The sequence below is a fragment of the Orbicella franksi genome, chromosome 15 (assembly GCF_964199315.1).
Source record: "Orbicella franksi chromosome 15, jaOrbFran1.1, whole genome shotgun sequence".
Classification (NCBI taxonomy): Eukaryota; Metazoa; Cnidaria; class Anthozoa; order Scleractinia; family Merulinidae; genus Orbicella; species Orbicella franksi.
Window position 1 is genome coordinate 8,642,403 of NC_138159.1, and position 25,671 is coordinate 8,668,073.

At 39.0% G+C, this 25,671-nt stretch overlaps 3 protein-coding genes across 7 annotated transcripts in view; 1 reads left to right on the forward strand and 2 right to left on the reverse strand.

The window, feature by feature from the left end:
* The window catches only part of LOC145469927 (uncharacterized), a 61,923-nt gene extending 51,464 nt beyond the window's left edge, over positions 1 to 10,459 (reverse strand). For all 3 annotated transcript variants that reach the window (XM_081453742.1, XM_081453741.1, XM_081453740.1), the window contains exons 1-12: positions 9,828 to 10,459; positions 8,871 to 8,950; positions 7,124 to 7,282; positions 6,216 to 6,308; positions 5,609 to 5,701; positions 4,839 to 4,937; positions 4,173 to 4,283; positions 3,598 to 3,801; positions 2,897 to 3,097; positions 2,333 to 2,374; positions 1,800 to 2,104; positions 455 to 977 (exon numbers count right to left, since the gene is read on the reverse strand). In XM_081453742.1, the coding sequence (XP_081309868.1) occupies positions 455 to 977; positions 1,800 to 2,104; positions 2,333 to 2,374; positions 2,897 to 3,097; positions 3,598 to 3,801; positions 4,173 to 4,283; positions 4,839 to 4,937; positions 5,609 to 5,701; positions 6,216 to 6,308; positions 7,124 to 7,282; positions 8,871 to 8,950; positions 9,828 to 9,913 (1,996 nt within the window). In that variant the 5' untranslated portion in view covers positions 9,914 to 10,459. The remainder of the gene's footprint in view (positions 1 to 454; positions 978 to 1,799; positions 2,105 to 2,332; positions 2,375 to 2,896; positions 3,098 to 3,597; positions 3,802 to 4,172; positions 4,284 to 4,838; positions 4,938 to 5,608; positions 5,702 to 6,215; positions 6,309 to 7,123; positions 7,283 to 8,870; positions 8,951 to 9,827) is intronic.
* A 5,353-nt stretch (positions 10,460 to 15,812) lies between these two features.
* LOC145469195 (citrate synthase-lysine N-methyltransferase CSKMT, mitochondrial-like) lies at positions 15,813 to 18,150 on the reverse strand. Its single transcript, XM_081452891.1, has 2 exons — positions 18,072 to 18,150; positions 15,813 to 16,546 (listed from the first exon to the last, which is right to left on the reverse strand). Exons 1-2 carry the CDS (start codon positions 18,148 to 18,150, stop codon positions 15,813 to 15,815), a joined length of 813 nt encoding a protein of 270 aa, XP_081309017.1.
* A 7-nt stretch (positions 18,151 to 18,157) lies between these two features.
* On the forward strand, positions 18,158 to 25,587 carry LOC145469929 (protein-L-isoaspartate(D-aspartate) O-methyltransferase-like). Of its 3 annotated transcripts, none has more exons than XM_081453746.1 (8): positions 18,158 to 18,579; positions 18,646 to 18,750; positions 20,007 to 20,038; positions 20,556 to 20,660; positions 21,405 to 21,525; positions 22,650 to 22,735; positions 23,260 to 23,431; positions 25,005 to 25,587. In XM_081453746.1, coding segments are annotated over exons 1-8 (720 nt in total). In that variant the 5' UTR covers positions 18,158 to 18,482; the 3' UTR covers positions 25,007 to 25,587. The 3 variants fall into 3 exon arrangements, with proteins under 3 accessions (XP_081309872.1, XP_081309871.1, XP_081309870.1); XM_081453745.1 differs by having other exon boundaries at positions 23,260 to 23,428; XM_081453744.1 differs by lacking the exon at positions 25,005 to 25,587 and having other exon boundaries at positions 23,260 to 24,998.
* The last annotated feature ends 84 nt before the right edge of the window (positions 25,588 to 25,671 follow it).

The window sequence follows — 25,671 nt, forward strand, 5'->3', positions numbered from 1 at the left end:
TGTTTATGTGGGCATTCCATTGTTTTGCCTTTGTTTCTTTACAAAGTTGTTATGGTGTACAGAGTGTCTTTAAAACAAGCTTTCAAGTTATTCTTCCGAAACCTGATGTTTAAATCTATGGAAACACATGATTTGGTAGAAAAACAAAACTAACGAGGTTTCAACAGACAAAAATAGAACAAGGTTGTTCATATTGAAGAAGATTAATACGTGGTTTAATACGATCGAGAAATGTGAACAATTTAGGCCAAGTTCCAAGCCACCCTAATCATGCTTAAACGCAAAATGTTTATGAAACAGTTCCCTCGAAAATCGTCTGACTAAAAAGCTGAAGGTGGGACATCAAGTCATCCCCCACTGAATGGTTTTCCAAATTCTATTTTCGTGTCCCTTTCGAAATGTATCGATATTTTAAGGAGAAATTATTTTATGATCAGTCAATGTGTCTACTTACGACAAAGGTCGGGTGTTCTCCATCCCTTGAGCGTCGTGTTGTGGTACCACGCACAGACGCGAGCGTACAGCGCGAGCGAGTCGCACATGGCGTCCTGCCTGTTCGCGTAATTCGTTTTGTACATATCTGACATACACATCCCAAAAAACGGTTTGTAATCGGCCAGCTGGTGACAAGGCTGGAATGCTGGATTCTCGATGACACTGCAGTCGCGCTCAATAGCGAGTACCTCTGCAGTTGTTCGTTTAGGCACCGCTAGAACAAGGCTGTTATCGCAAGAGGTCTTCTGCTTGAAGCTGTCGGCAAACGCGTCGATCTCCTCTTGTGTGGGATTTAGATATACATTTCCCTGGATGTCAGTGAAGTCATTGGTGCTGTTTCCGTCATAAAGACCGCACAAGCCGACCAGCTTATGGTCTTTAGAGAGTTTGTAGCTTACAGGGACTTTGATGATAACATCTTGTTGGCCGTCCCACAGAATGTTGATGTGGTCCTGAGTTTTCACTAGAACGTAGCGTCCACTCTGAAAGAGAATCGAAAACGGGCTTCGAGACGAGGAAGCGTTACATTTACCAGATAAGGAAGCAATGACGAGTAAGACTTTTAACAATAAAAAAAAGAAATGATAAGGACATAGTCAAGATATTATTTATAACTAAACTAAACGGGGATGGGAAAGTGTTTTCGAGAATCGTGTTATTACTGTGAAGATTAATAGCCTGAACAAACATGTTTCTCTTCCTGCATCCAATTCATCGCCTGCAAGAGAGAGAGATTTATTCCCGTCCCACCCACCCCCCCCCCCCCTTAACCCTCTCGCAGCAAAAAAAAAATTGATGACGTAAATCAATCCTTTTCGTGCAAGGTACAACAACACCGCAAAAGTCAACTTGAAAAAAAGAATTACCACAAAAGGCCAAAAAGACAAAAATGAACCAAACTGCAACAAGGATGGAAAAGATTAAGGAAGCCAAACACGGATTAGGAAGGACAATCTTTGAAATACATCTACGAAGTAACTCCTAAAAGCAACGGCAAAACAACATTCTCAAACTCATTGATATTCATCAAGTTTAAACACGAAAATCATGACCGTGACAGTGTTTGGATATCTGATCTTAATTAGCATAGATTTTTACGATTTGATTTCTCCGTTTTCTCCTTAGTTTTAGTTTTGATTGAGAAGATATATCAAACACTCAAGACGGTGTTTGACCACATTACCAAACAACTCGAAGTTTGTCAAAAGTACTCCGCTACACGTGATATTTTCAACTCTCTTCTCGATGGTTGCAGATGTGGTCAAACACGGTCTTTCGTTTTTGATATATTACACAGCACTCACCTTTTTCATATAAGGTGCCGCCGTTGTGTGGGGTAGATCTACGGGTGTACCCTCCACTTTCACCACGAATGATGTGTTAGTCTTTCTACCCAAATGTACGTTTACACCGTCCACAATCAAGTCTAAGGACTTTTGACACGGATTATTGATATCGCAGCTGGGATCACCGTTGAGTACCACTTTGAAATCCTCGGGGTTTTCGCTGTCCAAGACAAGCATTGATGAACAAGGGCCTGAGAATCTGTAGCCAGTGTTGTCGAATGTGTTGAAGTGCTCTCTGCCATTGACAAAACAACTTCCAGGTGCTGCAGCGGGTAAGGAGAAAACGAAAATCAGTCTCACGATTCGTTTTTCTCTAGCTCGTACCATGTGCAAGCCTTAGTCCAGTTCTGGTCTCCCTCTGTCACGCAATGCTACGCTCTCAAGACTTTTCCAAGAGTTTGGCGTTGCGTGAAAGAGAGAGGCCAGAACTGTCCCTATTAAGGTCGCTACATGTAATAAAGACTCACCGTATGTAAGTAATAAAGACTTACCGTCTATGATGGGCGGTGGTGCTACGTTTGTCGGGGCAACAACTGTAAGAACAAAAAAAAACTAGGTTCATTAAAACAAGGTAACGGACGAGTTCACACTAGAGACGGTGAAAAAGAGCTTCCCGTCCGTGACCAGTTTGTGAAAACGGGACGAGTGTGAAAACGGCGAGACTTGACGGGTTTTTGGCGGGAAACTTGCTTCTTACCCGTCCCGAATGTGAACTTACAATAGAACGAAACCCTCGACAGGGGAGTTACCCGTCCACGCGCGTTTCTTGTCTTCTAAAACGGATAACACTTATAAATCAGACAGATCATAAGACAGTTTTATCGTCCTTAAATTCGTATTAGACGACATTCTGCCAGATGGAATTTTATCTAAGAATAGTTTCCGCAACCTCGTTCCCAGGGTCCTCTCCATCCAGGGGACGGAGAGGAGAGGACACTGGCAACGAAGTTAATGTCCCCCGTATTCTTTATGAATTCGCTCATTTTTTTAAAAAAAGTATTGGATCAAGACGGTTTAACACGGGATTTTTCACTTACAAAAAAACAACTACTCACGGGTGCATTTGACTTTACAGCTCTGTTCGCTGACAAAGTTGTTAGCATTTCCGAGGCAGCCCAGAGAGCGGAAAGGTTTGCAAGACTTGCTCGCAGCCTCGTAGTAAAACGACTCATTAGCACGCTGAACCATGCCCGGTGCGATTCCGTACCCAACTGGATTCCAGATCTTTTTGCAGATGTCGTTGGTCTCGAGAGGAACTGCAAAAAAAAAAATGATTAATAAAAACATTGAACATAATTTATTGTGAACTTTTTCACGTTTTCGTAACCTGCATCAGAGTTTCAGAACAAGCATATCTCCGCTTCTTAATTCTTTGAAACGATTGCCTCTCATCAAAAACTAACCAACTCAAATAATTAATTACGTCCAAAAATACTCATGTTCCAGCTATGTTCTCGTGAAAACCTGTTCAACTGGTTAAGAACCAATACCGCAATGCGCATTTTCAAGCGCACATGCGTAAAAGTCAAGAAGATTACTACTTATTGTTTAACAACAACAACAACAACACAACTCTATCACAAACACAATAAATGAAGATAAATATAAAACTAAAAAATTGACACTTTGTAATGTTTAATAAAGGAAATGGAGCAGTTTTAGTAGTGACGCACATTATTATGAGGTGAAGCCAGGTGATTTTAAACCCTATCAAATGCTTGCTGTGAGTTTATCAGACGAATCCAAAATTACTTACGGCAATAATTCTCGCACTCTGCTTGGTTGAATGTTGCATTTTTTGAAGAGCAATGTTTATCCACTTCCTCAAGATATTTTAGACACGCATTTGTCGAGGCCGCATTTCCGGTGAAACTCAGCAAGTTGTGGTCTCGCATGTAGAAGGTTTCATCGAGAAATTGCGCGCTAACACCCTCATGATGCGGCATCTCACACGGATTCACTGAGACAAAAAAAGGAAAACTAACAGTCAATTTACACGATACTTTTATGTATCGTAGTTTTAACAAGTAATGGGTTTAGGAAGTAAAGTTATTTTCATTAGGAATACATGTAAGCAGGAAGGCAGGTAAATGGAGATAGGCGGGCGGGTAGGTAGGTGTCTAGGTAGGTAGGGAGGTAGGGAGGTAGGGAAGGAGGGAGGTAGGGATGTAGGGAGGTAAGTAGGCAGCCGGGTATATGGGCAGGTAGGTAGGTAGGTAGGTAGGTAGGTAGGTAGGTAGGTAGGTAGGTAGGTAGGTAGGTAGGTAGGTAGGTAGGTAGGTAGGCAGGCCGCTATTCAGAAGTAAGAAGGTGGGTTCTTAGGCAGCTTACCATGGTCGCATCCCTCGCCATGGAAACCAGGTCGACATGTGCACATTAGTTTTCCCGCAGTTGCGTTGTACTCGCAAATCCCGCCAACACCACAGTCAGGATTACACAGTGCTGAAAAGAAAATGGAAATGCGTTGACAAAAGAATAATTTAATAACTTGCAGAGCGTCGTAATGTCCTTGTGTACGCACGAACTTAAACCCAAAAATCACAGGGCGAAATATATCCCTGTCTTATTACTTGAGCTTAAAGAACTAGTTCATTCGAACTTTTGCGCCAGATTTTTTTTTGTTGCCCCCGTTTTTTCCGTCTATTTGGTCATGGGAACGAAAAACTATGGCACATTCCCTGTTAAGTACCTCCCCCCCCCCCCTCCCTTAAAACATGGCTTCTTCTTCAAAAACTTCAAAGCTACTTCAAAATATATAGTTTTTGAAAAAGGTGACTTCAAAACTAAAAAAAAAATGTCAAAAAGCAACACTTGCTTGTGCGCTGATCATGGAGAACTTGTCAAAAGAGATAACAAAATCTATGACGTTATGAGGAATAAGCTGTACAACGAGCACTGCAGCTTCAGAAAGTACTTCTCAAGGGATCTGTTTATCAGTTTGAACGAGGAAACAAAGATTCTCAAAAAGAACGCATTAGCATTCCGCAGTTCACTTACATTTTTTGCAGTTAGTGTCACGGTCATAACCCGCTGTACAATCACAGACGTTTGGTGCATCACAAGTTCCACCATTTTGACAATACGGGTCACAAGTAGCTACCAACAAAAAAAAAACATAGAAAAATACATTAATAATATAAACTATGAGAAGTGAAGTACAGAAACCTGTTGTGATTTTGTCTCACCGAGGTAAAATTATTTTGAAACCCTCGTGGGCGCTTGAGTTTTGAGTTTACTTGTGTTTCAACCACGAAATCTTATGCATCTTTGTACCTGTTACTCGTTTTGGCACATAGTCAGTAAGAGTTGTTTTACCCAATAGATATTTAATTGCAATCCGTATTATATTCTGATGTAGGAACTTAAGCGTATGGAAAGACTTGACTCGAGCATTGGTGTGTTGCTCGTGTGTTGCGATATTCAAGACTACACAGAAAATTGACTAAACTTTTCGTTCAACTTTCCAAAGCAAAAAAAAATAGACAGTAGTGTGAACGCATTTACGCAGAATGCTTCTGATAACGGGGAACGTGATGTGTTTCTTGTGTGTCGAAATATTCAAGACTACGCAGAAAAATGATATATAAGCAAAATATGAAATGGACAGTCGCGTGAACGCATTCACGCAGAATGCTTCTCATTACAAGGCACGTGGAGAGCGCGGCGGGCAAAACGCCTTCTACGTACCAGAACCATTTCAGCCGTTAGAACATATATTCACACAAAGAACAACATCAGCGCAGACTGAAACTGTTTTATATACCTACCTCTGTCGCAGAGATCGCCTGCCCAGCCTCCGGAGCAAACGCAAAGATTGTTCACGCAAGCTGCTCCGTTTTGACAGTTCTTGGTGCATTTAGCTAGAAAAAAAAAAGAGAATTAAATCAATAACAATTCATAATAAAAATATTTTAACTAACATTACCAAAGGAACTTGTAGCTCACCTGCTGTGTTTATGAATGTTCATTTTCGTTTCACATAAGATTTTGATCTTCGTTCATGTTGTGCAATACTACCTTACCAGGTAGAGGAAAGTGAAGAGTAAGGTGGAGAAAGAAGTACAGGAGAAGATGAATGGGGGTTAAAATGAGGGGGGTGGTCAGAACAATTAAACTTTTTCAAGTCGAAGCTTTGCGTTTTCAGTAAAACTCTGCCTTATGACCCTCTCGTAATACGACCACCTAGTTTTGTCTAGTTCCTAGGCCGCGATATTTCATCGAGGTCAATCTGTTAAGGGCCACGTGACCCGTTGTCTCAGTTTTTGTCACCGAAATTAGCCCAGTGTGACTGATAATGTTGAGGTCTGGAGGTCGCAAGAAGACTTATTATAGGAATACGGTAACTAGTGGCTTAAAAACTATCTTTGTACTCACGGGTTTGACAATGGTCTCCTTCCCAGTCCGCTGTGCACATGCACTTTCCACTTCGACATATTCCATTATTCAAACATGCAGGCGAGCAGACCTCTGAAAAAGTAAACAAAGTAAATATTTACTCATCTTTGGAGTTGTCACACAAGGCTTATAAGAATCTTCAGATGCAAAATACTCCGTGTAAAGGTTGAGTGAAAAGGCCCTTTTTACAATAACTGTCTAATTTCTCGCGCGCTGATTAGCTCATTTTTATCATCAATAAGAGTGCAGACGGATAAAATTTTAATTTACGCAAGCTTTCAAGTTCAACTTTCAGCTGTCAAGCTGTCAACTTTTAACCAGTGAGACTGTATGGACTTTTTTAAGTAGCCAATCAAAAAGCAAGAAAAGCTGTTGTGTTCGCGACATTTTGAATAAAATTCAGTTATCTTTGTTTACGGCAAGTTTACGGCGTCTTTTCCCCTTATTTATTCCCGGCATTTTACCATTTTGACGTCAGTTTTTTTTATGCGTCTGACCTCTTATTGATGATAAATTTGGTCATAACATTGTCAAAGTTTACTGCGGAACCACTCGCCTGCGGCTCGTGGTTCCACAGCCACTTTGACAATGTTATGCCGCAATTTGTTATCAATAAGAGGACAGACGCATAAAAAACTGGCGTCAATTTGTTAATTTGACAGAAAAAGAGGTACATCAGCCGATAATGTCTCGCAACTTGTTGGTTTGATTTAAATGAAGCAATTTGCAACGGACACTTGTCGGAAGCCTGTCACACTTGAACGGCAAAGTTGTAGCGTTTACATCCGTCTTTAAATCATCTTAACTCCTTTGACGGCGATCGTTACTTCAAGATAAAAAAATGAAAATAAAAAATATAAATTTAAAAACACGTTATTCCAACCCACCCTGCGTGCAATCGATTCCAGTCCACCCGGCGGGGCAGACGCACGTTTTGTTGACACATGTTCCGCCGTGCGCGCACGCTGGCACGCAAACATTTTCGTCATTCTGGTCTGGAATGTGACGCTGAATGTTCGACCTCCTTATAGGTCCGTAGGCATCATCTGCAATAGAAGGTTAAAAGGTTACACTTCAAGGGAGTAGCCGGGAAAAAAACTTCAGACTGAGGCTACGTCCATGGTCAAATTATTTTCCTAGGTAGACTAGGTATTTAGTAGTGTTTCTTTCCCCCTTCAAAAAAACAAAAAAATATCAGAAACGGAAAAAAAGACTGAGGCAAGCGCTGCTGCCGGCTATTACATCAAAGTGTTCAATTTAATAAGCCAAAAAATATATATTATTTGAATTCAAGGAATAGATTCGTCTTTGCTGAGTAAAGGATGAAACCAAAATTTCAAAAGAAACCAAGCCAAACTGAATAAGAGTTCACCTTAAGATATAAATTCAGTTATAACATGACCTAATAGTAAAATAACGTGCGCGTGTCACTCTGGCGGGAAAATGTGGTAGCCGTGGTCAAGAGTTTTTTGAACAAGTTTTGGAAATGCAGGTAAACTGTCTGTAGAAGATTATAATATTTATATTATATATTATTAGCGAAATGTGGCACAAAAAATAATAAAGTTACAAAAACACAGAAAAACAGTAAACTCGAACCTTTCTAAAATAAGGAAACTGCTACCTAAATCAACTCAAGCTGCAACTGTTACATTATTTTGTTCGTAAAGAGTGGTGTGAGATTTATGACGAAAATGGTTCAATTGGTGCAATTACTTTTTTGTCTAGCCGTGAAAATTAGATTTCCAGTCACGCGACACTGTTCCGACGTCATGCACCACATAACAACTAATATTATTAATGTTGCTACGCTCGCGTTTCTACTAACGAAAAAATTTAATTTTCATTTTGAAGATTTCGTTTGCCTTTTATACCAAAATCTGACAACAATAGACCGTAAATTTGGAGAGCAAATATTTTTTACCCTAAATAATTTTCAAGTGAAAATCGCCCGTTTGATAGAATGAAAAATAAAGTTTTCAAACTGACCTGGTTTAGTGCTTTTAATACAACGAGTTCTTAGAGACTAAAAATTAATTCTCAAAATTTCGTCTCAAGATTGTTAACTGTTAAATATGAAAATGAACATGGAAGTATGATTGAAATTCTAAGTTTTAATCCTTATGTGTTTTACTAATTCTTGTTCAGACGCCCAAGAACTTTTAAGGCCATATTACTGAATTTTTTCGGTTTCTACAAGAAGAAATAAATGTTAAAGATATATTAATTTTCCTTCTTATTTACGCTTTTCTAGTCATTTTTGTTTCACTCCTATCTTAGCAATACCTGTACAACATTCAAGGATGGGGAAAAATGGGAGGCGACATATTTCGATCTGAATAGAGTAGTGTAAATCATAAAGGATTGAACGCATTTATTGGAGAGATAGGCACTTCTGCCAAGGAGATGAAAAGGTTAATGTTTTGGAAAACCAAGAAATTATTTAGTGCGAAAGAGGAACATATTTTGAAACAATCCCTTTTAAATTTACACAGTTGAAGATAGTCTCATGAGCTGAATTTGGTTTAAAAATGGGCGACGTTACATAACAAAGATTCGTTCTTACAAATGGAAGAGAATCAGTGCATCTCACGAAGAAGGCCCACAATAAGAAATACGGAGGCGTTCACTTACAACTTCGGAAAGACCGTTGGTTTCTCTCTAAGTCAGCGAGTCCGTCTACTTCGGCTTCGAATGTTTCGGGCAATTCATTCCTGAAATAAGAAAACCGTGATTGTAAAAACACAGTTACATAACGAATTAAAAATCTTAGATCTGCTAACCTCCCCATCTTGTAGAGAGGTATTCATGGTAAAATACCACCCTCAAGACATTTTCAAAGCGAGAATACAGGAAAATAAACTTGATTTTTGTGCAAATAGTTCGAAGTTGATACATAGCGAAATATTCATGGTATCCTTTCGGGAAAGTGATATTTGGCAGCTAAATAACGTACTTTTAACATGGATTTCTCATTCTGTTCAAATTTGTATTTTTCTTCTGTAGTAGCTTAATGTACATGTGTGAAAATCAGGAACATTATGGCAGTGAAAAATGGAGACTGAACTTTAGGGCCGACGCTACAGCAAACATGCATGACTCCTCTTCCACACAATTTTCTTAGTATTAAAGAGCAGAAACAATACTTTAACAGTTTTGGTCAAGCATCTTTTTCGGGGTAAAACCACGTCGTTTTAAAATGTCGAAAAAAGGTTTTGAAAATAAGAAAATAAATTCACAATTATTTAATCCCTCTGGGGTTTCATCCAATGAAAACTGTTCAAAAATAACGATAATCTTCGTATTTTTACAAACTTGTTCACGACAACTGAAATACACCAAAAAATAATCCTTTAAAACCTGAATTAAAAAGTATTTTTCTCCTTGTTTTCCCCTCAGTTTTCTAAGTTCCGATTTTCAGAACTAAATCGCTTAAAGTACAATGTATCTCTCTTGCACAATTTCTAATACGTAATCGCGAAATTCTGCCACTGCGAGCGTTTCAAATAGCTAGTTAAGTCTTAAAGAGAAACCCTTTTAAACTTGTAAGCTAAAACTACCAAGAGACATAAAAAGATAACGACATTTTACCTTAGTCCATCAGCAATTCCAATCGTGAGAAACAGAGCTAAGAAAGCGAAACGGGTCACTGGGTGAAATCGCGCTGTATTACGCATTCTACAGCAAAATTATTTCTTTTTTTATCTCGCGCCCCCAAGTCCAAATTTTGGTTCTCCTTAGCGAGTTAACAAGGCGTTTCTATCTTTTAGTCTTCTTTCTTTAAGGCCGAGATTGGGGGCTGAAGACTTGTGGCCTGTAATAGTGTTGATGGTTTCAGCTAAAGTAAATTTAACTCTACTAACAAACAGCCAGTCCCTGCTCAACCAATAAGATTTAAGGTGTGATGAAAAGATTGTTTCAAAGGGGCTTTCTTAGCCATGGCGACATGCAATCTGCGACACCTTATCTCGAAAATATCAGAAAAATCACAAAATACGCTGTATCCGTAGAGATTTTCGCATTGTCCTCGCAAAGAATGCACCCTCTCAGCCACTGGGCGTCCGAGATTTCTTTCTAATTCAATCAAAAACCATCAACGCAATTACTTTAATAAACAGCGTAACACATATCTGTTATTTCTCCGGGAGAAAACAAGTGAGAATATCGAAAGAGACATGAAATTTGTATTGTTATATTTCAAAACCACAATCGTATTTTGAGTTTTTGAGATTAATTTGCCATCTAAGTAGAATATTCGACCATGTCTGAAGGTACAAAATTCTGAATCTCACGGAACATTATAAATAAACCAAAATTTTACAGAAATGTGTAAATGTTAAAAAAAAAGGCGAAAAAAACATTTTCTCCAGATGGCGTGAACCTAACATAATTCTTCGTAATAATGATAGAAAAAAGGACTAAAGATAGGCTCTTGAAAACTTAAACCGTTTAAAAATACCTTCTGTTTTATTTATATTTTAGCTGAGGTGATTTCCTTTCTTTATTGCATCGAAAAAAATTAAATGTGACAATTTAGTTATTCCTAAAGCCGAAATCTCAAGAGGAAAACGATGTTAATTTCTTGAAACTACCACTAAAAATATTAAAGTCAGTTGATGTCTTCAATGATTAGAACTTTAAGATTCGGTTTTTCGCGTTAAAATCACTATAAACTGAACAAAGCCGATTCTATTCGCCTTCTAAACGATAATAAATGGCCCATTCCAAAGAATTTTGAGCGTTTATTCCTCTTCTACCATCGTTTAAAAATCATTTTCAATCTTAATACTAAAATAAATTTAAACGGTATCCTTTTGAGCAAATGGAAAGGTTTACTCTCGTTATTTGCATTGAATTGACGCAGGAGCAAATGAAAACCCAGGGGACGCCTGGTAACGAGTTTAGATTTCCAAAAGCGTAGATTGCTGTCTTAATTAAATAGCTTCATAAAACGAAACTTCTAAACCCGTCTTCTTCTAATTTCCCTCTCTCTTCGGAACAAATCTCCCCATCTAACTGCTCTCAACCATAGTATCATTTGATAACTACAAATGCCTTAATTGAACGATGCGTTTTATAAATTTGCAAACACTTCATTGTCATTTCGTGATTTCCAAGTTACCTCAAGACAAGAGTGGGTGGCCACCTCGAGCCCACTTCATCATTTCAGTTATTGATAACAGTCTAACAGGAAAGTAACCGTAAAACCATAGCTTTTCTGTTGTTGATCACATTTAGGAATAGGAAGATTTGAATCAATTTTATTTCTTAACACCAAACCACAATGAACATACAATGATTTCACTGAAATAGCACATTAAATTACATTCAATACAGTGCTTAGTTCAACTTAAAATGATTTCGTAACATTTCTCAGCGTAGTTAGGACTTCAAACGACTAGAAAATTCTCATAATTACTAAAACAATTATACGAACTTTCCCGCTGGTTAAGCACTATATAGTAATACAATAGTGAAGCATGATAAGATAAAATGCGACACATTCGCCCCTGAGCTCTTTTACTACGCACTTCCAAGACAATTTCCCTGCCTATACGAATTTTTTTTCAGGAACAAACCAAACGTGCCGATTAAAGAAATCACGCCTGCCACCTTACCTTACCACCCATTTTCACTGACATTACGTTCTTGAAACTTCGCCCACATGAACGCAAATAAGATGCTGCACGCCGGAAACACGTGCAATATCTTAACGTTCACGTGATTATATCACTGGAGGTTGCTGTGTTGTCATGATCACGACATTGGACTGAAAAGCATGGGATACTATGAACTTTAGGTCGAAATCACGTGCAATGCGCTCCTAGTTCACATGATTGGACTAAACAATGACGCACCTTGAGCCAAGGTTCCTAAGCGAATCGTTTATTTTATGTGGGCGCTGTAATAAGCGTCATTATTAGAGAGTTTAAGAAAACCACAACGGCACCGGCAACGAGAACGTCGCTAAACAAAAGGTTTGATGAGCAATACAATGCCTGTACACGTGCGTTATAATTCTTGGCACATTTCTTTGTCGCCCTCTGCAAAACAGCAACGTGAAATGACCAAATTCTGTGTTGCCCAGAGAACGTGAACCACGTGTATTTCGAATTTTACGCTGTGTTCCATATTCAGTTTTGAAATTTTGACAAATAGAAACAAACTAAATGACTCTAGAGTATGGCAAGATTCGTAGGTAAAATATTAATGGACATTGTCCTCGCCGTCGCAGTCGTAGTTAACTCCCTTACAGCAATAGCAGCCTTGATAGTTTCGCTCTTATAATGCAAATTAGCCATGCGGTCTGCAAGGGGTCAAATATTGGAGAGAAGACAGATCCCTGAAAATCGGCTCGTCCTAATAATGGAACTGTTGTACCTAAATTATTTTTGAGAACCAAGTTACCGAATATTGATTATATAATTACGCTTAGTTTGAAATAGTAAATCGTTATCTTGACTTTTAACTCATCAAGTCATTTTTTTTTCTTTTTAGAAATACATCGAAATAGCCTCATATTTAGAGTACTTTAAAGTATACGTAATTCTAACACATACATTTTATCAGAAATAATAGGAAACTAGTTGGAATTTGCTGGTTTAAACGTATTTGTCGCCTCAAAAATGACTTACCTAAACATTTGTATGGTAATCAAGTGGTGACGAGTGAAATTTGGAAATAATCTCACGGGAGTTTTGGCAAAATTCTAATAATTTTTAGAATTTTGACAAAACCCAAGTGAAATTTTTTCTTAATTTACGAGTACACCATATGATTACCTTTTAATATCATTAGTGACAAATTACGCTTACAATCGTGGGTTTATGTCAAGAGAATACGCGTCAAACGTCGCCATGGCAATTTTGTAAATTCACATCTGAAATTATAAATTAACGCTAAAATTTCGCGCCAAAAGTCAGGAGTAATTTGCCAACCAAGATATTTACATTATAATACGAAAACAAACATGGCGGTTACAGTGAATAAGGTCAATTACAAGTGTGTTTGTAGCATGTTTTCAAGATGGCGGTTATCCATGTTAATGAGACCCAAAAGGGAACCTGGAAAGGCAGATTGAAAGAACAAAATAGCCGGATCTGCTGAGGATGAGAGATCATTCTCTGCGTTGTCAAAAATCAAGTCCCTTATGTGAAACCATACTATTGATGAACCCTTGTCTAAACTTTCCTTAATGCATTTACATCAGGATGTTAGCAACGAGTGATATCAAACAAAATTTTTGGTTTTCATGTTGGATCACATTGTTTCAATTGTTTCCACATCCAACATGGCCGCCACAATTTGTCATTTGAATCTCCCGGTATTGGCTTCAAACCATCAATTGCTCAACGTCTGCCACGAAAAAACAGAGGAGAATCTTTTGAGGCTATTCCCTGACTACAGGCATTGACTTCTAAGAGATTTACTACGCCAGCATGTTGGATGGCGACTGATCTTCCCCGCAGTCGTTATTAGTGTCGTCACACAAGGCTTCGGTGCTACTGGCTCAAGATTATACACGCGATGTTGTGATGGTACCAACGCGGAGAAATGCGACATGACTGGTTCAGGATTGTAGGAATGAAGCTGTGAATGGCTTAAACGCGGAAAACAATGCGGTTCGGGTTTAAGAAAGGAGTTAGCGCTAGCGGGGAGTCCAAAATAGGTTTAGCGGAATGCAGGACGAGAGTTAAAATGGAGGTGGGATCGATTTTCATGGCGGGAAGCGAGATAAAAATACTTCGCTCATACTTTGCTCATCTGAACAGGCGGGATGCGGGATAGTTTTGACCTTGACGGCGGGATGCGGGACGAAAAACAGAAAAGCACAGGTTACGGACGTTACGCGGAGAACTACGACTCTAACCAGGCGAGATCGGCATAAATATTTTGACTAGGGCGGTATGACTAGGCTTGATTTCCACAAAATGGCTGGAAATGGAGCCTACGGGATGACGGGATTGAACCAAAAATAATGGCAGGATGCGGGATTGAAAAAGCCTATGTTTGACCCGCTTCGCGCTTGGCGATAAGAAGCGTTCTGTGAGGACCCTAATAACGGCCAAGGAGGAGACTATATGGAAACTGAATTGTTAGTGCGATTTTAAGGTATTACGTCTTGAAAGATACCTGACTTTACAGCGTAAATGGTTGCTTTTTGCAAATGTAGACTAAATGTGTTTGCCAGAAAGCGTTTCAGTTACGCTCCTCCTTGACAGTGAAGATCGCCATACTGTATTATTTTTGATTCATTTTTTACCACTTTCTGATGGCTTTTGTTTAAACCAGCCAATCAAATTGCAGGAACTGTGAAAGGAGGAGAGTTAAATTGACAGAACATTAATGTAGAGCTTGACAACACAGTAATTGACCAGAAACGAAAGCCAGCAGAAAGTTGCCACAAAAGATATCAAAAAAAACAGTTGTGAAAAGTTAATGAAAATAACTTAGTCAAACGTCAACCGTTGAGCGATGTTTACTGTAGTTGTGATCACAATTTGACAAAAACACTTCACCACAAAAATACTGGTACAAGCGCTTACGAAGCATTTGATTCTTCTTACCAAACTTTCAAGTCTCTTGACGTATTTCTTCTTCAAATTTCAACGCGCCTCAGTGTTTTACATTCAGATTCTGAAACATGAAGAATATTGTCTTGTTACTAATAGAGCAGTTCTGTTGAGCTAGTAAAGGTCACTTCGGTTGTTTACCATTTACCCAAAAAAATCCGGAAATTTTGGATAGAATGTAAATGGAGAGATTAATTTTGTCTCCCCGAACGGAAATTTCCTCGGGAAAACGGGATTCCTTGAAAAGAAGACAAAAATTCCCAAACGGAATTTCCGAATGGAAAATGTGCCTTACACTTGCTAGTTTTTACTAGTTCCAGGCCTTATGGCTTGGATCGCCTTTGATCCAGTCTTCCGGGAAAAAAAGTGAAAATGGAACGAGCTCATCCCCGTGGGAATTTCCATTCGGGATTTGACGCGTCCCATTTACTACAACTGTCGAACAACCGGTTTTTCCGAGTAAACGATAAACAACCTTCAATTCACCCTCGTAAAAGTGCGCAACGTAACCCGTAGACGGAATGGGTAAATTTACACCTTTTTGTCAACCACCCTTGTTCCCAAGGTATCTCTTACCCCTGGGAACTTACCCCTGGGAACCTATTCCTGGGAACTTATCCCAAGCACAATTTACAGTATCAGCTCACCTCGCAATCCGAAGGACAGAACCAGCACACTCGGTAACGACTGTATTTTGTGACGTCATTTAACGGAATGACCGCATCATACCCCATTGATCTGACCGCGACTTAATAAGGAGCCTAGGAACTAGGCACTGAGGTCTCTTTTCTTTGTGTTCCATGTTTATTGTGCATAGCTGATACATTTTAACAATGTCTGAACCACAAGGAGAGGGACATATCATTAATTATAAAGAAAGTAATGTATGCTTCTGTCTTCGCGAAATTGAGAATGTCAGTAGTGATTTACCATTGAAATCACTATGTACAAGACTTGTTCTTTGCAGTAACCTCAACAAATCAACTACCCGCTTCCACCATTTTTATGCCGCGTTTACTTTGTGCACAACATACAGAAAGTGTTGAAAACCAGAGTGTACATCCAGTTCTCGCCAGGAAATTCGTATCTTGAAGCTCTTAGATGTGGTGAAGCCTGCTTGAGGTAATTCGCGTTGGACTTTTTCTAATGCATTTAAACGCAATTCGGGAGGTTCGTCTGAAAATTGAACTAGTTTTCCATGTGGCTTCAAGACGCGTAGGCATTCCCCCACGACTTCTAAAAAGGCACTTTCTCCATTGGGTCCCTTTAAAACTGCATCAGAAGTGCCCTTGTCGATAGCCAATGAAAACGTTCCTTCTCTAAACGGCAAATTCTTAGCGTCGGCCTCGTGACACGCCAATCCCGTCCATTCAAGGTCAAGGTTAGTTTCCAGTCTCCCCTTCGCATCGAGTGTCTTTTTGGCAAGAAATCCTCGCTCACGAATTACTTTCCTCAGTGCTTTTATCGCTTCTGGCGAAAAGTCGATACAATCGATGCGACATTTATGGTTTAAGTGTTCAAAGAGTTTTAAACTGAAATCAGAGGTACCACAACCAATTTCTAAGATCCTTGTAAAGTCCTTGTCACTAACAGGTGGTAGGTAAGGCTGGAGATGTCCACAAACGTCTTCAAATTGCACAAACCAATCGAAGACTTTATCACCTTGGCGGCACGCATAAAAGTTGTTCCAGAACGATTGATCAGACATGTCTCCAAATTGGCACCTCAAAAAGAAACCTATAAACAAATCAACAATGTTGCTTATCTTATACGGTGCTTACTCATAGATGGATCTTAAAACCTTGTGCTTCTCTATTTACTCTACAATGAAGTTTAATAACACCCACCCTTTCACAAAAGACTACCTCCAAAAAGAACAAGACACAGATAGCTAACTTGGAAAGCACTGACTGGGTGCATAGCAACCGGCTGCTTAAAAAAAAGTCTTGTGGACTTTTCACTACCTCGTCTTTACAAATATATATTTACCTAATTCTTATATTTTAGTTGTTTTTTTTTTTAATCTTTTTACAACGCTTTTCATCTTAGTTGAAAACTTAACATTTGAAATGTACACAGACAAGCTGATACATGATATTAACAAAAACTGATTAAGTTTGGGTCTATAAAAATTGGTTATTTTGGTACAAATAAAGTATGCTTCTTGTTGTTGCTTGAGCCAATGGACAAACACAGGACAGAGATATTATAGGACCATAATCTCACAGGGGCTCTTAGTATAAACTTTTGACAGGGAGGTGCAAAGCACTGTTTGGGTTTGAAATTTGCAATCTGACAATGTTTTGGGTTACCAAATATTTTGTAATGACTTTTTTGGGGTATAAGATTTTGAGAGGACTTTTGTTGAGGGTGGACAAAGCATAACTAAGGGTTCCAAGCTGTACGTCAAAATTTTTTGGACTTCTTATGCAGGCCACCAAGACACAAGTGTTAGCATGCAGAATTTCTTACAGATTTGTATTGGTCAAATTTGTATGAAAGCTTGCACAATTAAGGATTTATGGTACAAGTGATAACTGAAATTCTCTCAAAATTGAACGAGCCTTATAGGCGAGTGCAATTTGACAGAATTTTCAAATATCACAAGTAGGGTAAATCCTTACATGTAATTGATCAAGCCTTTATACGATTACTCATTTTTCACATGACTGAGAAATTTAGGGAAGCACGCATGGTAATTTGTACTGCAGTGCAATTAAAAATTAACAATAAATGGACCTGCTCTCAGCCAATCATAATGAAGTAATTTTTTTCAGTTATATAAAAATATAATATATATATATAGTGACATAATTTCACTTCAAAGGTTTGCTTGCTCATTTTGCATTATCGATTGTACTCAACACTTTCATGGACACTGGACAAGTACAAGAAGCATGTTCTGGATTCTGCCTCACTCATATGCCCTGCTTTCATGAAAATATTCCTGAATGCTTACTCAACAATGCACGTATTCATTAGTAACAGATGTAGGGGACGCGCCTTGGGGCCTTCCTCCCCCTCCCCTAAAATTGGCAAAATTAGGACCAGAAAAAACCTTATAAAAAGGTCTAAATTAGCCAATGTTTACTATTTCTTAACTATAAAGGTAACCAAAGAAAGGTAACTAGTCAAACTAAAATTCTCAAGCTGACAAAGATCACAAAATATAAAATAAGTGTAAGTGACAATGATTTTGGTGTTACCAGTCACGCCATCATGTCACGCCAGCTACAAGCAAACCACCCGGTACGAATCTTACCTTTCTGTAACGCCAGAGAATTGAAACTTGCCTTGACTGAAAGATGAAGGAACCTTCGTCCAATTGCAAACAGACTCATCATTCACATCTGAAAGTACCGCTCGGTCTTAGCTGTTTTAGGGATCTCTGTTTCAACGCCCGGATTCAACGTAGACAGGTCAGGCTGAACGTCGTGGTGTGAAAAACAGAGAAAACTTGCCATTAACCTCTTCACATGGAATGGCGTTTGCAAGGGCTCTTTCATAAGAAGATTTCGTTAATATGAAGCGAGTTGTTCGTGAATTCATTCTTAATAACGTCCACGTCGACGTCGGCCATTTTGAACTTTTCAAGGGCCATTGAGTATGCGATCGTTATCAGCAGTCAAAACTAATTTGTGTGTGCGCTGCGCATAGTAAACTATCATGGCGGATGGGCGCTACAACTAGCAGACTTGCTCTATTTGTCCGAAATATGGCGTGGAGATCACACGGAGATAGCAACACTGATCTTATAGACCAGCTTAAAAGTATGAAGTGTTGTGATTTGTTCTGCCAAGTGTTCTTTTTAACCTCGCATCTTGTCCTGTTTTTAGTTCATGAAGTCTTAAAGAGCAAGTGTGTGGAAGATGCTCTTCGACGTGTTGACAGAAAGCACTACTGCCGAACTCGCGCATTTGAAGATTCTCCGCAACCGATAGGTTCGTGTGATGCACATGACATTTGATAAATAAGCTAATGCTGTAAACAGTATTATGTCCACGCGCAAATATCAGCTGACTACAAGGCCAGCCCACTGTCACCACTGCCAAAAAAAAATAATAATGATAATTAAAAAAAGAAAACAAAACATTCCCCTTTCCCCGGATAGGCTGGGAGATTTATTTTGGAGTGGCACTAAATTGATGAACCCAAACTTTTGAGGGTTGATAATTATTGCCGATGTTCTTACTTATATTATTTATGTTGCTACATAACATTTTAGAGAGGGTGGAGGTGGGTTACACATGATGTTTTTTTGTTTTGTTTTGTTTTGTTTTTGTGAGGCACTGTCTGTGATTTTAATTTGTAAGAAATAACAAATTTATTACACGGGTAAGCCAGTTCAGAGGGCAACAAAAATGAACCAAGCAGATTGCTGTATTGCTGGACCATTGTTTTCCAAGTATTGGAAAAAAAGGTGCCGCGAAATTTAGTGACCTTTATAAATCCTTTTATTTAAGTTTTCCGTCTGCTAGGAGTTTACATACGAGTAGGAGGGCTCAAATTTCAGTTCAATGCATGTCCTTATTCCTCATCATCTGACTGATCTTGCTGAATTAGTTCCTGTAACACTTCCTCAGTACAGTCTTCAAATTTGCCATCAGCATCTGGCTGCCTATAGTTCTCTGTGATCAGCTGCTTGAACCTCTTCATGATGGCTTCATTCTTCATTTAAGAATAAAATGCAGAAATGGAAGTTTAAAAATGAACACCAGTGACTTGATTTGTGAAATTTAATTACCTTGAAAAATGGTGATTTGTCAAGTCCCGCGAAATAATTCCATTCCAAATTCGCAAAATTAAAGTCGTGCGAAAATAAGTGACAGTAAGGTACACTATCTCTTGTAGTGCTATGACTTATTTTTCTATAATAATTAACTTATATGGTACATATAAAAGGTTATTTTTCATTTCCGTCTTTTTCTTTCAAAATGTCACAATTTTGAGAAAGCGCTAAGTCACTTCTCGATCAGAATTGTGCCCTCTTAGTTAAGGGTGGCCTTTTTATGGGTCCATGGTAGAGAGATATTTTCTAAACATTTTCAGTTGTGTACATAATAAATCTCTTACTAACCAAGCCTGCTCAGGACCTTATTGAGAGAATATTTTTGTACAGACCTCATTGCTGTTGGTATGTACTGTCAAGAATTCACAATATGTGAGATAAATACTATGTTTTGCTTTTCTCTTCAAGGATTTCAAGCAACAATCAGTGCACCACATATGGTAGGGAGAAATAAAGAGTGTTCAAGTTGCACTGTGCAAGAATATATATGTATTCTTACTAAACATTTTAAGTAAAGTTATTTGTGAGGAAAAAATTTTAACAAGAAATTTTTAGTAGTTAAGTCTTCCTATTGCATTATTTTGTTAATATTTACTGATCTTAAATTGGGTAAAACTCCAATTTGAAAATTATGTTACTGCCACTAACCAATGTGACCACATTAAGTAGTGAAAATACAAAACAGAAAACTTGTCTTCTAAGTCTTACATGTGCATGGTGGTTGCGCACAGTACGGTAAATTCAGTGTTCAATACTGAACTTGATATTTTCTGTGTACATCCATTGATTTCTTCTTTGGGCATCAGTTTTTCTCTTGCACAAATTCTAGTTTGAAAGTGCTGTCGGCATGTTGTTCAGCACGAAAGTGGGAAAGGGACTTTTTGCTAATGCCATAGACTGCATAAGCAGTGAACAGTAACACTATCCCTTTAACAGTGATGCTTGGTTCTCTTTTAGCATGTGTATGCCTTACAGCAGCTTGAGAATCATCTCAAGGAAGGTGCCTGTGCTTTGGATGTTGGGTCTGGGAGTGGATATCTCACTGCTGCTATGGCTTACATGGTAACAAGTTATAATTCTTAAGTGCAGCCTTTTAATAAGACCTGGCACCCGTTGGTGCTCTAGTGAGTGTTCTGTTGTGAAGTGTCATCTATACTGTTCTAGAGGGTTCAGAGCCACCATAAATTCTTTAAAATTTTTTGCAGCTCTGAACCCAACTCACAGAATATTTGTAAACTTTTTGAGAAGTTGCATTTGATCATGCTTATCATAATTTAGTTATAAAAAAATGGGGCTCACCAAGCTCGTTTTTGAGTTATAAGCTCTTAAAGCTAAAATTAAGAGTGCTTTGGGTGCTATGGTAACCTTTTGTGCCATAAAGATTACCATTATTGGTTCACTAATGGCTGGGTCCTTTGTTACAGGATGTTTTCTTAATGTGTAAGTATTAATACCTACCTGTGTTCTAAAACAGACAATTTCAAGGATAAAAGTTCAATCCTCCTTAGGCAAAAAGATGGCGACTGGTACATTTACCCATAGTTCTTAGCACATGAAAACCTTAACAACGTTCATAAAAAGGCACAAAAACGTTATACAATCTTCAAACCTAAGCTACTTAATGTCCTTAGCACAGGGACATATATTGTAAAAAGTTGGTTTTCTTTGTGCCTTTTAGGCTGTGTTAGGTTCGCAAGGCCTTGTGGTAAAATGTACATCTACCATCTTTTTTCCTATGGTGGATTGCTTTTTGCTCCACAAACCATAGCCACTGAATGAACACTGAACATTTTCTTCTCACTGCAGGTCGGTGAAACTGGAAAGGTTTATGGCATTGATCATATTGATCAGCTTGTCAAAGACTCTTTGGCTAACATCAAAAGAGGAAATCCTGAACTCCTTGAAAAGGACAGAGTAAAAATTGTCAGTAAGTACGATGTACAATAAAAAACTTAGTTCATTTACAGAACCATGAGTATATTACTCAAAATAAGATACATTGCATTTATGAGAATGGTGGTACTTTTTTGTTGTTGTTTTTGGTTTCGTTTTGTTTGGTTTATTTTCTTTCAGAGCTTGATTTTATGACTCCTAAAGGCCTGAAAATCTTTCTAAATGATGGGGAAAAGAGTGGAAGATATGACAGATGTTCCTTTTAATTTTTTTCATTGCCTACTAAATGCTTGGACTGAATTGCGGCAAAAAGGGTGAAATTTTCATTAACACCAGTTTCATAAAACCAGACATACATGCCGTACATGCACTCCTATCCTCTAAATCTTATAAACCAAGCACAAGGGCTACACAGGGAGACTATCAGCCTTAGGTACAGACTGAGTGCAGTAAGGTCTGCATGGAAGAGACCAAGTGCCAATATTATCCGAGTATGATCTTTAGCAAGCTTGGTTGATAAGAGAGTTATATACAATGATAATACTATTATACTTTTATCAAATCAAGTGTGGTTTAGCGTGGTCTGTACTCTTATCGACAACGATACGCGTCATCACAGTGGTCAAAATGTTGTGGACTCCCAAGGCACAGCCAAGTGAGTCCACAACAAATTTTGATCACTGTGATGATGCGTATCCTTGTTGATAAGAGTGCAGAGCACTCTAAACCACAATTCAATTTGTTTTTTACCACAATATCACCGTCACATTGATGCAAGCAGCGTTGTCTGAACTCTTATCAACAATGGCAAATTAGCCAATCAGATTGCGAGATTAGTAGCAATTGTGGTATAAAGAATGTTTTCCAAGTCCAACACTGATACATACAGTGTGTTGAATGTTACATGTACTAGAGGTCAATGTGCTTAGCTATACTGAGCTGGTTCACAGGCATGCCACTCAACCTGAAAGAAACAAATATTTCAAATAAACATTAGGCGTAAAAAGTGAAACTGGTGGGAGCCAGACCAGTTGGCTATTTACATGCATGACTAAGGAGCTGAACTATTGTCGGTTCTACCAAGAAACAACTCCAGCAGGACTTGAACCTACGACCTTCTAATAGCTAATAAACAGCATTGCTGTCCATGATTCCTAGCTGGTGATGGCCGGAAAGGATATGAACCTGGACAACCATATGACGCCATCCATGTAGGAGCAGCTGCTGCAGAATTACCATCAGCAGTGAGTACACTTAACAGTACTTTGTCATCACACCTAGCCATCCATTCAGAAGTGTGATTCATAAATAATCTCCTACACCTTATACATGTATTTACCCCGTTAAATTCATGGTGAAGGCCTCAGGTGGCTAGGCATATCTGGGTAAATTGCCCATTAAATTCCCTTTGTCCCTTGGCTGTGATCACTACCTGGGTTTGTTTAAGAGCCACTATCACGAGCCTAACTTTGAAAAGTCCAAATCAAACAACAGAGATGATATCTACATGTATGGACAACCAAGCGATCTTTTCAACAGTATTTGCCAATATATTCTTCAATCTTGTCATTTTTGCATTCCACATGTACATGTAGGCACATTTTGTGTTCTTGCGACAGTACTCTTGAGCAAAAATTCAGCAAAATCCCCATGATAATGTAGCATTAAAATCCTCTCATAAATGATGTTTTCTTCTCCTAGGACATCTCAGTAAATATTATGGAGCAATAACAATCCTTTATTGATTTGTTTTCTTTTCCTATTTTAGCTTCTAGAGCAGCTGAAACCGGGTGGCCGTCTCATTTGTCCTGTTGGTGCGGAGGGCAGGAACCAGGTCCTTGAACAACATGATAAGCTAGAGGATGACCAGATTGTGAAGAAGAACCTGATGGGAGTCATCTACGTACCACTTTGTGATAAAAAACATCAGTGGCCAGGTTGTAAGTTGTCGTGACTTCAGTGCACAGCCATTATGGGTAGTGTTTGTTAATTCTGCTGCTTAATCAAAGTTCTCGATAGTGTTTCAGTGTGAAGGAAAAAGACTCTTTCTTCCATGGTGTTGAAACAACGTAAACATAGATTAACCAGTGGTAAACTAACACTATGTGTACATTACCCATAATGCATTTACCTGTTTGTGAATACATGGTAAAGGTAAAGGTTAAGTCTGCATACGAGCCAAGTGGCCCACCAGGCTGGAGCTTATCCCGGTTTCCTTAGCATGAAGTGACTAGGAGTATTTCTACTCCCCCCTGGGTGGGATGCTAGTCCATCGCAGGGTTACCCCCAGCATTAAGTTCGCCGGTACCCATTTATACACCTGGGTGGAGAGAGGCACTGTGAGAGTAAAGTGTCTTGCCCAAGAACACAACACAATGTCCCCGGCCAGGGCTCAAACCCAGACCGCTCTATCCGGAGACGAGCGCACTAACCATGAGGCCACTTCCCCTCCGCATGTGAATACATGAAAGATCATATATTTGAACTGCAAAAAAAAATATGAAGACACGATTGATCATCGCAGTTTTACACACAACTTTTAAAAGCAGTTGTGAAATTAATGCCTGAAAAAAATTCAGGCTTGAACCGGTATCGCAGAGGTCATGGGTTTGAATCCCGTTCAAGTCTGAATTTTTTTTTCAGGCTTTAATTTCACAACTTTTCGGTATTGTCACGAATGATTAGCTGAGCTTAAATTTTTCGCATCTTTCTTCTCTATACAGAATGCCATCCTCATAGCTGATCTTAGTAGTATGCAGGATTGGTGTTGCCTACACAGTGTAAACTTTCTTGTAGTAAATACAACACGAGTCTCTCCGTACAGTACAACCCAAAAATAGTGCACGCACAAGAAGTGGCGCAAGAAGTTCTTGCGCCACAAGAACACGCAAGCGGCCGCAAGAAGTAAGAATGTCCTGTTTTTTGCGGTTTGTCCGCAAGAACGTTCGAAGCGCAAGATGTTCAGTGAATAGAATGCTCCCTCCCCCCCGGTGTTTCAGCATTATAGATGAAGACAGCCAGGGCACGAGTATTCATGCTTTCTACATGTACGTCCTTGTTGCTGAAACATCATGAACCTCGATCCAGCAAAGATAGATTATCACTACCCATAATACCTTTCAGCATTGTTGAGTATGCGGGGGCCCCATAGTTAGTGTGCTCGTCTCCGGATCAAGCGGTCTAGATTTGAGCCCTGGCTGGGGATATTGTTTTTGGGTAAGACACTCTCACAGTACCTCACTCCACCCAGGTGTATAAATGGGTACCGGCGAATTTATTGCTGGGGGTAACCCTGCAATGGTTTAGCATCCCATCCAGGGGGGAGTAGAAATACTCCTAGTCACTTCTTGCTACAGAAACCGGGATAAGCTCCGACCTGATGAGCCACTTGGCTCGTATGCAGACTTGGTCTTTACAAACCACCTTTTTCGATACAGCTTTAGCCACTATTAAATTTTGGTATTCTTTTATTGGACCATTTTTCAATTTGTTTCTTTTCTGTTTTCTCTCTAGAGTTCTGAAGGAAAGGAGAAAAGTTACAAGTGGATACAAATTTTATCTCGAGGCGAGGAACACGGCAGGGTCAAGTGTATTATTCTTCACCACGACTATCTCATTAGGAAATTTCGAAAACCACAAAATAGTACGTGTATTGTGAAAGGCAAAGTTATGACCAAGCAGTCCCCTGATGGGGAAAAAACTGTTTTTAACTTAAATAACAAAGTTGTTTTTTGTATTAACCCATTGACTCCCGTGCCGCCCTTAACCAGCCGTGACGAGCCTTGGCCTTTGTTCCACTTCTGACGTCATCACCTTTGACCAAAATTGGCATCATCTATGCTCAACTTCTGTAGGAGGAAAAGATGTTTGCAGTAATACCCAGATCAGAGTGATCGGCTCAATGGAGCCTGAAATATGCACGAAAATGCTCAAAAAGTTGAGTCAAAAACTCAGAGCAAAATTTCCTGCGACTACACGTGGCTACTCCGTGCTAAAAAATTGCCCGTGTCGATGATGCTTTCTCAGAAATTTTTGAACTGGAAGCAAGCCCAGTAGAAGGTCAATCACTGCAGCGAAAAGAAAAGAAAAGGAGAAATAGCAAAGGCGAAAAAACAAAATTGAAAAAATCGAAAAGCTTAAAGACGTAGGCCACTTTCTCGTCCAAAAATTTTGATTTCTC

Excerpts from the sequence above, each read along its gene's own strand:
- LOC145469195 (XM_081452891.1), bottom strand. The coding sequence starts at position 18,150 with ATGAGTCTGTTTGCAATTGGACGAAGGTTCCTTCATCTTTCAGTCAAG. Across the intron at positions 16,547-18,071 it reads TTCTCTGGCGTTACAGAAAG|GTTTCTTTTTGAGGTGCCAA; the intron begins GTAAGATTCGTA and ends ATTTGTTTATAG.
- LOC145469929 (XM_081453744.1), top strand. The coding sequence starts at position 18,483 with ATGGGCGCTACAACTAGCAGACTTGCTCTATTTGTCCGAAATATGGCG. Across the intron at positions 20,661-21,404 it reads CTGCTGCTATGGCTTACATG|GTCGGTGAAACTGGAAAGGT; the intron begins GTAACAAGTTAT and ends TTCTCACTGCAG. Across the intron at positions 22,736-23,259 it reads CTGCAGAATTACCATCAGCA|CTTCTAGAGCAGCTGAAACC; the intron begins GTGAGTACACTT and ends TTCCTATTTTAG.